The 18,043-nt window shown below is 40.2% G+C and overlaps 2 protein-coding genes across 2 annotated transcripts; both read right to left on the reverse strand.

Annotated features, from left to right (window-relative positions):
• Positions 1-578: 578 nt before the first annotated feature.
• On the reverse strand, positions 579-3,367 carry ier3ip1 (immediate early response 3 interacting protein 1). Its single transcript, XM_028602010.1, has 3 exons — positions 3,166-3,367; positions 2,658-2,759; positions 579-1,637 (listed from the first exon to the last, which is right to left on the reverse strand). The coding sequence occupies exons 1-3, from the start codon at positions 3,254-3,256 to the stop codon at positions 1,582-1,584; spliced, it is 249 nt and encodes an 82-aa protein (XP_028457811.1). The 5' UTR covers positions 3,257-3,367; the 3' UTR covers positions 579-1,581.
• Positions 3,368-5,736: 2,369 nt separating this feature from the next.
• On the reverse strand, positions 5,737-17,048 carry skor2 (SKI family transcriptional corepressor 2). Its single transcript, XM_028602062.1, has 9 exons — positions 16,861-17,048; positions 12,707-14,721; positions 11,988-12,051; positions 11,096-11,173; positions 8,720-8,785; positions 8,285-8,383; positions 7,987-8,054; positions 6,902-6,965; positions 5,737-5,812 (listed from the first exon to the last, which is right to left on the reverse strand). The coding sequence occupies exons 2-8, from the start codon at positions 14,690-14,692 to the stop codon at positions 6,909-6,911; spliced, it is 2,418 nt and encodes an 805-aa protein (XP_028457863.1). The 5' UTR covers positions 14,693-14,721; positions 16,861-17,048; the 3' UTR covers positions 5,737-5,812; positions 6,902-6,908.
• Positions 17,049-18,043: the final 995 nt, after the last annotated feature.

Here is an 18,043-nt window from a genome sequence, read left to right on the forward strand (position 1 = left end):
AATAGAATGGATATCTAGTTTTCAAATGTTGAACTTGGCTTTTTGGAATTAAAACTTGTTAAACTTAAACAAATGAAAAATTGTACATCTTTAAGTCCCTTAAAAAGTAACCGGTCAAAACGCATTCTAATGATTTATCAATCAGAAGCCATACACCACACACCCTGACCTGTGAAGTGCACATATGTGTGATCGCTTACAGAGTTTACTGTGAACCCACAGCTAAACTCGGACTAATCACAGATCAAAGTGGCTTTACAGTGCAAATCCCCCTGATAAACATATGCTTCTAATTCCAGCAGATCCCCTTTCCCCACTCACATATTTAGAAGCAAAACTACAGTAGTGGTAATAAAAATGTTTGTGGAGCTTAGCGGGGGGAGAAAATGGTGATAATTCACAACATATGGGGATTATTAATGTAGTGGAGCAGAGATAGATGGATGAACATGGAGTCAAGAGAAATATGTGAATATTTACATAAAAAGCAAAAGTGGAGGCATATTGCAGTATCATATAAAAGTTTATATATATATATATATAAAAATCAACATTTGTAAAAGAGACAATACAAAGAATATTATTGACTAATACATTTATTTCAAGACAACAAACCATCCCAATACCATTACAGTGATGTTTGTGGCATTGAGAGGGTATTGATGTGTAAATGGTAAAAAGGTGCATTGTTTTGAGCCGTTTAGCAGTATTGCTTAAAGTCTAGATTACACACATCTGACCCAATCCCAGGTTTATACGGCTTAAAATAATGTTCAACTGACCAGTTTAAAGTGAAGAATTTTAGCAATTTAGCTGTTTTGGTACAGAAGACATTGTTCATCATATTAAACTGCAGTTATGGAACTGGACTTTTTCACAATTCGTTAAATTTAACAATTTGATTACATTTTCCGTAAATGTCATTTCCCTTCCCTAAAAAACAATACACAATCACACTGAAGTCTGAAATACAAATTAACAGCCTTGAAGAAAAAAAAAAAAACATTGTTTATTTTTTTTTTTTACCTGGTTTAGGAAACTCCCAAATGTATATATAAAAAAGGTAGCTATACCCCTTGATAGAAATGTAATAATGTAATAAACATGTAATAAATACTTCCATATTGTCCAGCCCTACTGCTGACAACACTTCTTTAACAAGTTTCTCATTTGTAACGCGATAATACTGACACATATCATCAAATCCTTGTGTCTCAATGTGTGAAAACGAGGACAAAAACGCAAGCACAGCACAACGCTTTTGGATGATGACAGAATCACCATCAAGTGTAGTTTTACGCAGGTTAGGTTAGTGTTAGTCCTGGTGTTAAGTCCACACCAGCCATACTTTGAACCGAGCATTGGGTCAACTCTCCTTCTCTTTGGATGCGAGCACCTGCATGTTTATTTTTAAGTTTCTCTCTTTCCATGCCAGACATCTCCACCCTGCTGATGACTGGCAAAGGCAGAAGTCTCTGAATGACGAATATTACTGGGTGTGTTTGTGGTTTTTCCTGTGGTTGTTCCAGGTCTAGTCCTCTGGCTTCATTTTTTCACACTGGCACTCGGGTGTCCCCGCTGTCAACCAAACAGTAACAACAGGACGATGCAGGCCGAATTCACTATTATCAAAGGCACTGTGAAAACAAAACAAACAAAAAGTTAGCAAAATCCTCTACCTCTTAAGTATTAGGGCTGCCTATCAAACTTCTGTAGTACTTTTTGAGTACTGGGTGAAATGTATCAAAAACTGTCAAGTACCGAAAGTTTGGTTAAGTTTACAAATTTTATGATTAGATACTTCCTGATTTTAAACAATAATTTAGCAGATTTTATACCGCTTCTATTTATGAAAGTTCTTGAAAACAAAATCAAAACACTGACCTATGTGAGAACTGTGGTTTATTTTGTTAAATGGAAAAAGGTTTTAAAAGGTCCCATGGCATGAAAATGTCACTATGTGAGGTTTTTTAATATTAATATGCGTTCCCCCGGCCTGCCTATGGTCCCCCAGTGGCTAGAAATGGCGTTAGGTGTAAACCGAGCCCTGGGTATCCTGCTCTGCCTTTGAGAAAATAAAAGCTCAGATGGGCCGATCTGGAATCTTATCCTTATGAGGTCATAAGGAGCAAGGTTACCTCCCCTTTCTCTGCTTTGCCCGCCCAGAGAATTTGGCCCACCCATGAGAGAGAGACATCATGGCTTTCAAACGAGCAAAGTGGCAGTTGGTCAAGGCCACACCCCCACCCTCCACCTTCCCCCCCTCTCCTCCTCAATAGCTACAGACACAGAAATGGCACATACTAAGGAAGCTCATTGTGGGATTGGCTCTAGTGTTTGTAATTCTGCACTAAGGCTGAATTTCGGGAAAGAGACTTCTGAAAAAGTATTAGGGCACCACTAAGGCCTATATAAAAGCATCCAAAGAGCACCATGTCATGGGACCTTTAAAGAAAACCTTGTTTACCCACTGTGAGGAATTGAAAAAGTATACCGTTATGGTATATGTACAAGGAAATCAGGCATTCATTGAAATCAGTGTCTGAACATTTCAAAGGACACCCAGTCCTACCAAATATGACATTCACTCAACATTTACTTGAATCCGTTTTATTTAGTTTTCTTCTAAGGGAAATAGGTAAACTAGTTTTCCCAACCTCTCATGACAGTCCGGACCGAGCGAATGAGGGTGAGAATCTGGGCTTTGATTCCTGGATCATCCCCAAAACCTCCAACTCCATGGTCAACACCCCAGCCGACTGGAGACAGATGAAGGAGGTGCATGTAGAACGGAGGAAAGGGGGCAAAATATAGTAAGGACAAAGCAAACAAGAGGAGGCAGCAATTGGTTAGAGGAGAAAAGAAAGAATGACAGCAAATGTAATGTATGTTATTTTAACAGCCAGTTTTCCCCTTTACATTTTTTACATAGAAAAATCATCTTACTCCACACATGGACATTTCTCTTTAATGAACAAACCTTAATGTTCTCCCTGGAAATCTCAACATGTGTCAGTATAACGTTAGTAAGTTACACAGGCAGCTAATAGTGTACGTTAGTAACGTTACACAAGTAACGTTAGCTAGCTTCTTTTAGCATGGTACACACGGTTATTTCAATTAAATGTATGCTGTACGTTGTATAAAACATGGCAGAGTACTTACACTTGCTTAGAAACCTTTCTTCATGCAACACAGCGATTGCATTAGTGCATAGAATGGCAGTCTGGATGAGAGAGTACAGTGTAAACGCCATGCTGGCAACTTCTTCTTCTTCGTCCAGCAGCACCACTCCCACAAAATGTAGATGCCGTAATCAGGCAGCGGAGGTCGTGCAACAAGAGGTAAATGACGACATTGCGTTAATTTCAAAGTGGAGTCGTGGAAGCCACACATCCACGGTGAAAGCGCATGAACTAAACAAGGGAGCTTTTATTTTGATGTATTTATTTAAAGAGTGTATTTGTGCGAGAATCAGGTCATATTTGGACATTATGTGTCACATTTTCCCTTTCTAATTACCTTCCCTTAAAAAATAAAAAAAGGCTGTTTTGAAAAATAAGATTATAAAAAAGGAAATAATGAATACATTTTAAATTCAATTAAATTTAAATTCATTTAAAAAAAAAATTATTGTTTTCTTTTGAACATCAACTAACAAAGCACTAAAAAAAACATTATCTAAAGCTTTCATAATATTTTCACATTATCTTACACTGTATACTGACTGTCTCTCCTGTTCCTTTATTTCGTTTGTATGTACTGTACCTGTATGATTTTACCAATCTATGTATCTTATATCATATGTATTTCTTTTCTGAAGTTGCTAAGGGTTCACCTTCTAATCCGACTTATTAGCATGAAGCTAAAAGGATTTTAACTCCATAAACAGCAAATAGGCCTAATCATCAAACCACATTCTGGTTATTGTATAGACTTTTAATTTACACATAAGTAGTAGAGAAACTACAAGAACATATGTAAATACATCTGCATTAACAGTTTATAATGATAACATTGCTCTCAGTGAATGACAACTTTATCCATTCATTCATTTCATTTTATAAACAAGATGAGTGAGTTCTCATTTTTATTCTCTCTGACATACACTTGACTGCACCATCATCATCATCATCATCATCATCATCATCATCATCATCATGTTGCTTTCTTTTTCTTCAACATTATAATAAATAATATTTTCACAATCAGGGTCTTAGACCCTGATACTCAAATAAATAAACAAACAAACAAACATATAGATAGACTGACTGTGAGATTCAGTATTCTCACTATGACAGTTTATACAGTCAGGCAAAAATAATTTACAGGTAGATATACAACACTGACAAACTTCAGTCTTTTGCTCCTCGTTGCCTGGACACTCATTTGTTTGGCAAACAAGTAAACAGAATTGGCCTTTGTTGATTCCCCATCTGATCACACCCCACACATTTAGCCGATGATGGCAATATTACCTTCCCTTCTGGCTGGAGGTAAAGCCTGTGGGTTGATGGTTAGAAAATTTGGGCAAAGGGTTAACAATACTTTCAGGGTGCCTTTGAGCGAAGGATTCTCCAGATGTTTGCTATAATTAACAGAAGAACACTGCTTCTTAACTACAGGACACAGGATGTTGTTTTGAGGTAACTCTTCCTGTATGAATAAAAGGTGAACAATGTATAATCAGTGCAGCAACATCTGCATTGAACATAATACTTAATTATTTTTTATACACTCAGAAATCACTCCCAAATACTAAAACTATGAGTACAAACTGTTCTGCCAATGGCAGTGTACAGTTTGCTTAAAGCGTGAACCTTTTTGCGATACCACCCTCTATTAATAATGGTCTCATTGCATCCAAAACACCAATACTACATTCATTCCCCCCCTTTATTTTGTTCTTCATCTGGCATATTCAAGTTTGGGTCATATAACATGATGATTGACCATGTTGATAATCAGTGGAAATAATTATTTGTTTTGGTCATTTAAACACAACTGGACACAATGAGGAGAATCCCTTTATGATCAAATGTTGCCAATACATAAAGTTTGTTTCTCTTTAGGGTCCCCATTTGGTGATACCATGGCAACATCAATAATAACAACAACAGCAACAATCTTAGTGTGAAGTCCATCCTCATCCACAATCTGGTGTATGTACAGTTGGGCCAGCAGCAGTCAGAGTCATGGACAATAACACCCATTCTTACTGTATATATGACTCTTTCTTCTTGCTCTTCATCTTTAAAGAGCTCGTAACATTTCAGTTTTTTTTTTTTTTTTTTTTGACAAAGTCTCCAACTGCCTTTCTGGTGGTCTTTAACAGCCCTAAAATTCACAAAAGACGAGAAAGGTTGTGGTTGCTTTGGTCCTGGTTGGGTAAAGCTTTGAGTCTGACTGCCAGTGCAGCAATGAGGAAAGAGCAGGAGTCATTCTGTTTCCCCTGATGTCGTCAGTTTGTGCCCATTTCAGTTCAGACCGTTTGGGAAATAAAGTGAACCCAGGGAAAAGGAGACAGGGATGAAACTTTTACCAGTGTGCCACCCCACAGACAAACTGGTCCAAATGTGTTTTTGTAAGACAGAGTTTAAGTGCAGGGCTATTAACAGAGGTTGTAGTACAGAATCAGAAACAAAACACTGTCCAAGAAAAACATATTTATATACTATAGTGTCATATTTCTTTCTGTTCATGTCTCTCTCCTATATTTCTCTGTCGGTTTTCATGTTTTTTTTTTCTTCTTGGTAAATTTACAGAAATCCAGGCAGCTTCTTCCTCTCACATGGGATTTTCTTGACTCAGCCTGTGAAGACAATAATGAAATAAAATCCCCAAATTAGCGTCATGTTCTGGTTGAGTGTTTTTCAAAGACACTTATAGACTGTTAAAATGGGGCCAGAGGCAGGTGTTAAAGGCTCTGACACACCAACCCGACAGCCGACTTTCAGCAGAAAAGGCAGTTGACTGACTGTATGTTCTGCGTTTGCGTGGGCTGTAATACGTCTCCATAACAGCAGGCGGCGCTAATCTGTATTGTCGCCCCAAAAAAAGAAAACCGTCAGCTGATTGAACGAACACGTAACATGGGTCTGGCTTCTTCCGAATTTCAAAACCAGACCATAATGGCGGCTTGTTCGAAATACGATCTCATATTGTACTAAAATAGTTCACCGAAACGTGTTTCTGAAAACATTTTAAGCGAGAAATAGGCCGTGCAGTTGCTGAATCTGTCTTCATTTCAGATCGACAAAGGTCAGTTTAAAAGATTTTCGTCAGATTTTGAGAGCCGTTAGTCCCGCTCGTCCCGCTCGTCATTTCCGGGTTAGCACTCCACCTATCAGAATTGAGTCCGTCTGCCCGCCTTCCGATTCAACAAGTCAAATCAGCCCAAATGAAGGCCGACGGACAACGGCACGGAACACACCAAACAGACTCCAGTCACTGACCTCGCCAGACTGTCCGACGGCCGATAATCGGGATGGTGTGTTAGCGCCTTAAGGGTTAGCTAGTGTGCCACTGTGAAGTGAAATTGAAAATGCTTTACACTGTAGCTATCAGATGGCTGAAGTTTACTGGACCAGGATGGCCTATTGTCAAGCAACTTAAACACTGAAAAGGAATTTCACTATTTTCCATTAATTCAAATAAAAACAGTTTAATTTGCATGATTACAGCCTGGTCTGGCTGCAAACTCTCAAATCCAGGCTAAATGTAGTCTGGCTTCCAATAAACTATTAGAATATTTCAAAGGCAATTCAACTTTGCTGAACCTAATCTTGCTGCTTTGTGTTGTAAATAATTAAATGTTTATATCCTTATCTGACATCTACCATGTTGATATTGTTCTATTAATATGCTGCATTATCAAATAATTGAAAAAAAAAACAGTCACCTTATGGTTACTTGTTGAGATGAGAGCTGATCTTTTCTTTTCTGAGGATGTTTGCGTAGGGAATCTGAAAGAAACAACAGACAAATGAGATTCCATGAGAAATGGCTTTTTAGTTTTAAAATAAGGCATTATGTGAGGGCTAATAACAATATTTTGTTAAAAAAACACACACATTTGCCTATTTGTGAAAATAAACAAGTTACTGTAAATCAGAGGTGTAAAATTTGGGTGTGATATTCAAATTCAATCAAAATTCTAAAATATAATGCAGCAACATGAATCTAAAATGTAGTTGACATATGAATGTCTGAGTGAAATTAATGTGTCATTACTCTCAGACAGATCCATCTGCTGGTTCTAGACACATTAGTCAATTTTGAATATTTTTTTGTTGTTGCATTTTTTACGCTTCTAAATGAGCTTGTGTGCCTGTTTAGACGTCTGCTTACGTGGTTACATGAATGCAGCGTGCTCTTTTGTGTGTTTCGGTGGACGTGCGGGGTTTGTGATCATGTGCACACGAGCGTGTACGGTTGTTGCATGTGTCAGAAAGCAAAGACAAACACCGTCTGTCAGCCTGTCTACCAGCTGCTCCGGTGATTGATGTGGACGGAAACACTCAGACGGCTGCAGAGGAACTTCTCACCCATGAAAGACAAACTAGATGATTGCCTCTGTCGTTTGATGGACAAATAAGCAATAGGAGAAGTGTCTGGTTGACTCCTGGTGGCTTTATTTATTCTTCGATTCATTTCTGTTTTAGTTTAAGACATGGGTTAGGATTTCATATGTATATCTACAGTCTACCGTAGTTGAAGTGTTAATTGGGCTGTTATCATCACATCTCCTAATGCTTTTTTGATTTTGTCTTTTCCTGATCAAACTGTGTAACTATATTTTCCTGTGCTTCATAATTAGTCTTAATTATATTCCTTCTGAAAATCATTATGAAGATTGGTTTTCAAAGCGAACAGTGAGGCCTTTTTTTAAATTCACGTATCTATAAAAGGGTGTTTTATTTGCCGTAGCAATGATATTTATTTTCCATCAGTGTTCAGCACTGATTGTATCATTGGTAATCTTACCATCTGTAATTGTTGGACCATCTCTTCTCTGTAGGCGAGCTCTCGTTTCATCTGGTCTTGGAAATTATCTGAAATTAGCGCAAGAATCTATGATTAGACTGAGCAGTATTATCATTTGAGTAACTGATCAAGTACAGTTTTAATAATACAGCTGATGAAGGAGTCAAACAGGGGGAAGAGAAAAGTAAGGGGGGCGGGGAGACAAAATGGTAAAGAACTTCAGAAAGACAAGAGAAGGAGAAGTTGCCCTTCAGAGTATGAAAAAGAAAAGCGAGTTGAGTGAAAAGAAATGACTTACGGAAGACAGGAAATGGTGAGGTGCCCTTCAGAGCGTGAAACTCTTGCTCCAGTCTCCTCCTGAAGTCAATCTGCTCCAGCAGAACCTTCTGGAGCTCCTCTGCAGGAGCAGGCAGGAGGAGAAATGAAAGTACGAGAGGTACAAAGAGAAAAGGGAATTGTCTGTTAGAAATCATTTCAGTAAAATAGATCCTCTCTATATATATTTGTATGGTCAATCTAGCGACCAGAAGAGTGGGGATGTTTACCTACATATCAATTCAATTTAATTCAATTCAATTCAATTCAATTCAATTTATAGAGTCAAATCATAACAGGAGTTATCACAGGACACTTTAGAGATAGAGTAAGTCTAGATCACACTGTATAATTTACAAAGACCCAACAATTTCCCCCAAGAGCAACAAGCTGTGTTCCTCAAATTAACAATCTTTACCTTTCTCCATGTTCTCAACGTCCTTCTTTAGCGGCACCGGAGAGGCAGCACCTTGGCTTCGATCACCTGAAAACACAAGAAGACTTAATTTCTGTTCCACATATGCCATATTCATTTTCAGACACAGTATATAAGTTGTATTTGGCCCGGAGAGTTCCAATCCTATTCTACCACAAAATCAGATCATATCTGAGTCACATATTATCGTGTCATGGACCGATTTCCCATCAGTCTTTCTTTTTGCAGTGTAAACCATTCTGCATCGCCTCATCCTCTCCCCGCCAGTCTTCAGTGGAGAACTGTAATTCACTCGCTGGCCTCTAGATGTCAGTGTAAGATAGTGGTAACAATTTGGACGGCACTGTAGATGGAGACCTTTCCTGCACTCCCTCTCCCTGACGTGTTCAATCTCTTCTTGCTGTCAGATACTATTGCTTTCTATTAAGACAACAAAAGAACACTGCTTGCGTTCAGAAATGAAATCGATTTTGTAGCTCTTAAAACTGAAGTGTAGGTGCTGTGCTTCCAAACTGTTATTTTTTGGCAGGGGAATTGTTTTGACCAATACCAGTGGCTATGAAAACTACATGAGGATAGAGTAACCGTAAAATAATGTAAAACAGTATATTTATAGTTATGCAGCATTTTGTTATGATGTATATTTTGTCTGTGTACTCTTTGTTACTGCTGGAAGCAACCTACTTGTTGCTTTAAAACATCTCCATCCTCCATTTGCCTTTTTTTTTCAAACAAACATCTTCATCACATGCGGTTTTCAAATGTACCAGTTTGAAAGTTTCTATATTGTTCTGCGTGTATGTTTGCATCTGAATAGTGACAATGAGGCATTGTGCACCTTAAATGAAGCGATCCAGCAAACTCGATATGTATATTCCCCTCCAGTCATTTCATATCCTGGCTCCTTAAGACTCCCCATGCTTCTCTCTCTCATTTAGAGTAGCGAGAGCTCTCCTCTTCTCTCTCTCCTCTCTCTCCTTTCCTCTCCTCTCTCTGTCTCATTTGACAAGCAAATTTGCAGACAGAGCCCGAGGATAACAACCTCGTTTGACAGTCAATTAACCGTGAATAGTCAAAGCCAAGGCGGTTTGCATTACATAAATGGAAAATTAGATTATTTTTTCTCCCTAGAAACAGAGGGAGAGTTTAAAGACAGTGGAGGGGGGGGGGGGACGACTCGAAGGAATCAGGCCTTCTAATCACGTAGAGCTTCCCACCGCCCAGGGAGACATTTGGCAATCAGGGGAAAGGTGGTCTCATTTAATTTGTTTCGTGTAATTTTTCGAAATACATTATACATTATGTGCAGAGATCATTACGGTGTATGTGTGTGTGTAGGGTTCGAGGGAGTGGGGGTGGGGGTCGGTGGGGGGGCAGATATAAATGTTGGCACAGATGTCATAAAGCACTTTTAATGTCTTCCTGACAGATATAAAAAGGCAATAAGCTGTGATCTTTTTCAAACGGGAAAGGGTTTTTTTGCGCTGAAAAGGGAAAAAAGGGAGAAGGGAAAAAAGGCAATTATGTCGGCGGCAATATGGGTCTAGGATGGAGATTGCCAGCGCGGCTGCTTATCTCTGAGCTGATGTTTTCTTGTTGAACTATAACAGCCCCCCTAAGAGCAACAGCCCTGGCAACAATGCCGCTAAAGAGAGCAGCCGTGGCAGAGCGGCGGCAGAAGCAGCTTTCCACTGCTGTTTCATCTCTGTGTATTTATATGAATCCCTAGCTCATGTCTGAGAGGAGGAGGAGATTGAGGTGGATGAAGACTGAATAGCTTTCTCTCACTGCTTTACTATTCAGTATTCTGAGACTCATTTGTGTAATAAGTGGACATTTGAACTTATGTACATGAAGTCATATGTTTTTACACAGTGCATATTCATCCACATGGTGTGTGCTGAATTAAAACAGGGCTTTAGCTTTTGATGCCATTATATAATACAAATCAATCTATCTAAAACAATCAAAATTGATTTTTTTTATGTCAGACTGCAAGTAATTATATTTCTGCTTTGTAGATAAGTTATTCGAGATTGTAGTTCTAATTTGCTAACTGTACAGTCTCAAGCTGCCCTTGCAAATATTCATTTTTTTATTTTTTTTATTTTCTGAGGTAAATGTTTGATCATGATTCAATCTGAGGCTTCATAAAGACCTCAGAGTTGCTATGCGATGTGAGATTCAAATTACACTAGAGTAAAGCCAAATGCAGAATTTAAATTAACCTTGCCATCCTAATAATTAGACTTTTAGGAGTACCTAACATGTCAATACTATTTTCTTCTTTGATTGAAGTTTGTTTTTTTACCATATCCAGCTGCTCTGCAAAAACAAAAAACACACAAGTATTCCTACCTGAGCTTTCCCTCCAGTAGTCGGGCGCTGACGTTTCACTGTCTGGTACGAAGAAACTATTCTGCTCTTTGTTTTCATCTGAGAGAAAATGAGACAGAGAGAGACAGGAAGAGAGTTTCAGTAAGGCCCATTGGTTGAGCTGGTTATCCGGACACATGGAGATAACTAAGTGTGCGCATGGTGTGTGTCCTTTGTGTGTATGTGGGCCATGAGAGCACACCACCACAAAACACACACACAACATTTTCTTCAGCGAAAGGGTCAGAGTGGGAGATGAGAGGAGCAAATGAAACGTCACAGGAATATGAGCCTCGCAGGGACACAGAGGCACTATAAAACCACTCACTCAGACACTAAATGAAACAAAGATGCTATAATACAACTGACTCAGACGTCTGATGAAACAGATAGTGTGTAACAGTTTGCTGAAATAGATTGTGTATTGTCTATTTGATGAAACAGTGTAAAAACCTGTTCAAACGTTTGATGAAACCAACGCATTGTAAAACAACTTAAGGGTGAAAGATGTAGTGTCAAGCAACCCATGCAAACAGCCGTGCGAGCAAAGTGTTTTTTGTAGATTATATATGAAAGAGAAACTGCATTTTGGTTTTGCAAATGCTTAATAGTGTATGATGTCTTTGAACTTTTAAGAGAGCGATATTTTACAGTAAAAAAAAAAAAAGGAATGGCACACAACTGATATTTTCATTATACTTGCGAGCAGCATTATCATGTAAAACTATGCTTCCAAGAACAATTTTTGATCTTGTGTTTATTGTGTATTCTACCATTATATACTCTTTTTTTTTTACCTGTGTATCAGAACATATGAACAGAAAAGGTTTAAAAACAGATTGAAGAAAAACAAGATTTAAATATCTGTGCTCACCAGAAATGCTGGAGTTGTCTTTGGTTGCGTACACAGGTAGTCCTTCGTCTCTATTTTTGTGAACCTGAAAAAAATATATAGACTGTTAGAATTTCATATACTTGTTATGCATCGTATAGTTAAATTACAACAGAGCAGGACATAAGTCTTATGAAGGCAGAGTAAAAGCTTTCTAATTTTGATTCTTTGATGTGATGGTTATTGTTTATATCAATCAATATTGATTTTGTTTGTGTAAAATCTAAGTCATTACTGGGCAAATCTCCCTGGTTGGCGCTCTGCTTTTTATCAGCCAATGGTAACATTCATCTGTAACGATCCAATTTAGCGTATATGGTTAAAGACTTTCTTTCCTCTCCATCTCTAATATCAGTCAGATGTATTTGCAGCATGTTACTCAATGGATGATTCAACTCTGCTCTGGTTTAAAATGCTCCTCCTCCTCCTCTCTTTCTCTCAGAGGCCTGGTTAATGTGGGAGTCGACAGGTTAAAGATTAGAGTTGCCCTAACAGGCTGGGGTGACAGAGGGAGAACAAACACACCGTGGCCATTAAACAATCCACACCTGGGCCTATTAGCCAGGATCAGAGTGGGGTGACTGTTTCAATTTCTACAGGGAGAAACCAGCCTATCAATCTGCTTATGCAGATCGTATCACTGCCTGACTGCAGCACCATTTAAATAATAATTAGCTAAAGTGGCCTGGGGGGATATTTACGTTTTTGTAAGCTGGGTCATCTCGGTGAGGCGGGGTGGAGCTGGAGAGAGGCAGGCTGGCAGTAGGGGAGGCAGGCAGGCTGGGGGACTCCCGCTGGATGGGGTCCGAGGAGGAGGGAGGGGAGGTGCTGGTATACACAGCGCCACTCCCTCTCTCCTTCCCCCTCTCCTCTCCATGACCGTCGCTCAACGCAGGGAGAAACAGGTTGCTTTGAGTCTGTGGCGGCCTGTTTGTGAAGCTCCCCTCCTCCTCCTCGTCCTCCTGCTTCGACGACTCCACATCCACCTCGCCCTCCTCCTCACTCTCCACTCCCTCCACCTCTCCATCGCCTCCACTTTCACTCCCGTAACTACAGCTGCTGCTGGGCGACAGCCGCTGTTGGCGATCTGACCGGGCGACCACGATCCCAAAGTCCTCGTCTGTTGCCCCAGCGACTGCTCCGCCGTTGCTGTGGAGCTTGGCCATGCTCTCGGCATCCTTGATCACAGGTCGGAAGGCTGAGCCGTAGCTCGGCTTCCTGGCTTGGAAGGTTGGGGTGTCCAGGAGTTTGAGCCAGCCCTCTGACGTCACAGGGCGAAGGTCAGGTGTTACTGTGGTGCATTCTGGGTCAAACAGCCCGGATGATCTGGGTGTGGTTGTCGCGCTGCCGGGGGCCATGGTCGCGCTGACGCTACTTTCGTTGCTGGTTACAGCTACAGACTCGCTGGGTTCTGAGAGATCCAAAAAGGCCTGCCTGAGAGAAGGGTTGTCTGCCAGAGAGGAGAGGGCGCTGGGCTGAGGCTGGAGGTAGGTGGGGACAGGGATTCCTCCTGCCGCTCTTGGTGGCCAAAACATGCAGAAAGGAGGATAAAAAGTGTCTTTGCGGCCAGGCCATAAAAGACCTGACAACCCTGCTCCTTTCTGCCCACCGGAAACATCACTGTCATCTTTTTTCTGCTGGCAGAGGCCGAATGCTGGGAAGGGGTAAGGCGAGGGAAAGAGCGACGTGGGAGGGAACTTCTGCAGCATGCCAAAGCCTTTGCTTGGGACAGGGATGACAGGGTAGCTACGTGGTGTCTTACGGGGAGACAGACTGCCTCCATCCAGATCATCCTCATCTTCAAAGCGGGCTCTTTTCTGAGCACCCAAGTCACCCATCATGTGAGGCACCGAACCTGGGAGAGTCTTCATAGAACCGATGGAGGAACAATGGGCGGAGGAGGGCAGCGCTCTCTTCCGGCTACCTCCATTGAACATAGCTTTGACGTCTTCCCATGCGAAGACCATCTCATCAGCTGGGTGTTTGTCAGAGAGTTTGAGGTGCCGTCGCCAGGAGTTAAAGTTGGCGGCGTCGGGCTGGGTGTACTTGGCGTCTGGTGTGCGGTGGGAATGGAAAATGAACTTGTTTGGGGAGAAGTACATGTTGCACAAGGTGCACTTGATGCATTTGGCCCTGGAGCTGTTGTAGCGTGCCGGGATGAAGTTACCACGGCAACCCCAGGCGCACTCGTGTGTCACATCAAAGGCAAAGTTATCTGGCAGTTTCGGCGGTGCGTTCTCTCCCAGGAAGGACTTGCAGAGGCGCTCGGCTTCGCGCTTGGTGATCATGCCACAACGGCGTGACGAGATGGGCATGGCACCGGCCCGGCGAAGAATCTCCAACTGAACCGGAGTGCACTGGACACAGGTGATGCCCAGTGCCACGCGGCGATTATGAATCTCATTATAACTGTAGTTCTTGAGGAGCGTGTTGGAAATCTGTGCCAGGCAAAGTCTCTCATTGTGATCAATGACCAGCGATACTATGGGAACGCCGTATAGGATGACCTGGCCGACCTGGTTTGGCTTCATGGGTGAAGAGGACGAGGACGGAGAGGGGGAGGATAAGGAAGAGGATGAGGAGTGGAGATGGGCGGGTCTGGGTGGTGTCAGTGGTTCCTGCTGGTAGGGGCCTGTTGAGCTCGTCATTATGATATCATTAGGGCTCGAAAGATGGGTCTTGTCCATACTTGGAGGAAAACTGTTGGTAGAAAGACCTGCATGAAAAGAAAGGAAGAAATAAAGATCCATGAGTTGATTTATTTTACCATAAAAAAATTCCTCTTGTTTACACACGTCCTGTCTTCCTGTAATACACAAAATATGAAATAGCTAGTTAATTACTTATGATATACATGTAGGTGTGCCCAGAAATACTTTGATGTGTGGAATTTGTAAAAATGTTTACATATTGACAAATGTAATAGTATTTTAAATGTAATGCATTTAAATTAAATGTATATCTGTTACACAATTTTATAGACAAAAACCAAACTGTTTTATCTTTTCTTTCTTTAGGAACAGGCTAATTTCTTTAAATATCCTACTTCAACATCACTTCAAAAATAATAAAGAAAATTGATTTGTCATCTACAACTATTCTTATAAAATTATTGAGTGCATAAATAAATTATAAAGTGAATTGGGATATTGAATTAAAATTTCTCTGAGACTAAGTGAAGTGTTTGGTTGACAGCAAATACAAATGCAACAGTTATTTTTCATGTAGTACCTCTGCATTTATAAAAAAAAAAAACTTTATTTATTAAATGTTTTTGTCCACAAAGTATAGCCTCTGTAGCATTTTACAACTCTCAATTTATAGTTTTAAAGTGAGTGTGTCTACCTGCGTCTGTTTTCAACAAAAGTTGGCCGGTGAACAAACTATGAAAGAGGATAACACTCTCTTCTAACGTTTACAATGAAAGTACAATATTATCCATGTTCCCACACAAACACATTGGCACAAATTAATGTTTAAATGTTGGGTTTTGACATGAATATCAAACATAAATATCCTTTATATACAGACAATGGTGTAACCTAAATAGTTCATCTCAGTGTTAGATAAAAAAAACACACATGCACACACAACATACAGACAGAATTTTAAGGCATGTTTAGGTGGAATTTTTTTCAGACTACAGTCAGACTACAGTATTGTTAAACTATTATGTCAACCTCATTTTCCTATATCAAAGTTGGCTGTGGCCCTTTGATTTGGTGACACATTTAGCTGCACACTGTTAAATCCAAATATTCCTTCACCTTTAAAAGTCTTCCTGTATATTTAGATATATTTGAAATAGCAGGGAATTTACTGTGAAGAGAAGGCTGGAAATCCTCATGTGCTGGGTGACATAAACATTTATAATGCTATTATTTGAACAAATTAGAGCCTACTGTAATGTTTTAAATGTAGGAATACAAAGCACAATTTTTAACTTCATATGAAAAATCTGCTTAGCATTGGAAATAGGCTTTAGTATTCAATGTCAGTTCACAACTTCTTGAATTAATTTTTTTTGAAATTCTTATCTTACAGCACACAATTTTTTTGTTTGTGTATCACATTTATGATATGATTTAAGAACAAAAAAAACACAAACAACTACAGAAAAAAACTGAAATTGCTTTTTTTCAATAATTTCAGAAAATTCTTGTTTTAACAAATGTATTAGCAAAAATTGCTAATACATTTATGACCAATTATTTGCACATGGCATTCAAGAAAACATTTCTATAATAGCAAAATATAATACAGAATAAACACTTTTCTTTCTGTACAGAATACAGAAAAAAGTGTTTGGGCTATATTAAACAGGTGTCGTTTTGAATGGGAACAATTTATTACAGCGCAATATGAACTAATATTGTGGAATTACGTGGGCCGAACAACAAACTGTTGTCGCAAGAACCAATAAAGCAATTAAACAATTAACACGAACTCAAGAGTTCAGAGTTTTGGCGTCAAATTACACAATATAGGCTATGGAAATATTTTAATTTGCATAATGTCAGTTATGCCCAAATTTGTACCGTTAGGCCTTTATTATAGTAGAACGCTAGTCTATCCGTGGAACAATATTAAAGGCAGAGGTTTGTTTATTTAGTAACAGAAATGCGATGATACCAATAAAAAAACATTAATTATAATAATAGAATACGGTCACTGGCCCACAGTCATTTTAAACTATGGTTAATGCAACGGAATGTGAAAAAATTCACACACACATCTACTCAAGCATTTTCTTCTTTTAATCATTTTTGAAGCTCTCTTTTTTTTTTGTCCCACACAGTTTCGGTACATTTCTTACCAACAGCTAACTTTACAGGAGAAGCAGAGCAGTGCTTACCTCTGACTCCCAAGAATACTCCCAAAAAGTCCAAAAATATCCCCGTCACGAGACAAATCGATGTATCCTACACAGCTTTAAAAAACTCATGTTTTAGCAAGCAAACGGACAGATTTTACTGAGTTATGTCCGGGAAACACACGGAATCGGTACCCGCCTTCGTCTCAACTGTCGAGTGAGCTGCTCGTGAGATGTGAGTAAACTGCGACGCTCGCGCCGGCTTTATTCGCTTTTCACCACGCGCAGTCCTAATCCCTCTCTCTCTCTCTCTCTCTCTCTCTCTCTCTCTCTCTCTCTCTCTCTCTCTCTCTCTCTCTCTCTCTCTCTCTCTCTCTGGACCACGCACCTGCCTCTGTTTGATTGGCGTGTAGCGCGAGCTCAGCCCACCATCCAGGACACACACACACACCTCACACACATTGGCGTTTAGCACACACTTCAGCCCACCATCAGCTGTCCTGCCCCACACACACACAAAACGACGTCTTGCTAACTGCCACTCAAACGCTGGAAAAGTCAAACTAACAGCACGTACGGCGAGACGCACGAGCCTGAACTATACGCATACACTTTCGCGCGTGTGGGAAATGTGCCCCCGTGAAGTCTCAGAGGATGAAACAAATAGCCTAGTCCCCTTCACTATAACGACAACACAGCAGACCAACACAACATTTAAGATTAGCATAAGTGTAGCCACTGTACTCACTGTATTAGTGACTTAATGAATATTAATTTTAAATTCACTGTGCACAGCTCTACAACCAGTCATAACTACAGTACAAGCTGTCGCCATCAGATGGGTGTCTGCTGGTCCACTGCACATGCTTGGAGGGGGTTCGTTGACATTCAATAGTTTGGGAAAACCCTAGAATAAACAAGCAAGGAGTGTGACTTTTGATACACAACCCCTGGGATGCAAATTAATTACCAACAAACTGCTGGCAAGCAGACCCAACCAGCAGAAGAGCTTGGCATCGGAGATGTGGCTTTTAAACACAGACACAGTGTAGCCTGATCATGGGGCCGAAGAAAGAGAAAGTAAAGGCTGAGGCAGCAGGCAGAGAGGCAGCCAGTCAGGGGATCTGAATATTGTCTGTCAGTATACAGCGGATTCTCACATTCAACGCTGAGAAGGCTTTTTGAAATAAGACTCTGTATGCCTGTGCAGGTTGATCCCACAGGA

The sequence above is a fragment of the Perca flavescens genome, chromosome 16 (genome assembly GCF_004354835.1).
Source record: "Perca flavescens isolate YP-PL-M2 chromosome 16, PFLA_1.0, whole genome shotgun sequence".
NCBI lineage: Eukaryota > Metazoa > Chordata > Actinopteri > Perciformes > Percidae > Perca > Perca flavescens.

Coding starts and splice junctions, on each gene's coding strand:
- ier3ip1 (XM_028602010.1), bottom strand. CDS start 3,256: ATGGCGTTTACACTGTACTCTCTCATCCAGACTGCCATTCTATGCACT. Junction 2,760..3,165: donor AGAAAGGTTTCTAAGCAAGT/GTAAGTACTCTG, acceptor ATCTGTCTCCAG/TCGGCTGGGGTGTTGACCAT. Junction 1,638..2,657: donor GGTCCGGACTGTCATGAGAG/GTTGGGAAAACT, acceptor TTGTTTTCACAG/TGCCTTTGATAATAGTGAAT.
- skor2 (XM_028602062.1), bottom strand. CDS start 14,692: ATGGACAAGACCCATCTTTCGAGCCCTAATGATATCATAATGACGAGC. Junction 8,786..11,095: donor CTACTGGAGGGAAAGCTCAG/GTAGGAATACTT, acceptor TTGTGTTTTCAG/GTGATCGAAGCCAAGGTGCT. Junction 6,966..7,986: donor TGGTCCAACAATTACAGATG/GTAAGATTACCA, acceptor TGTTTCTTTCAG/ATTCCCTACGCAAACATCCT.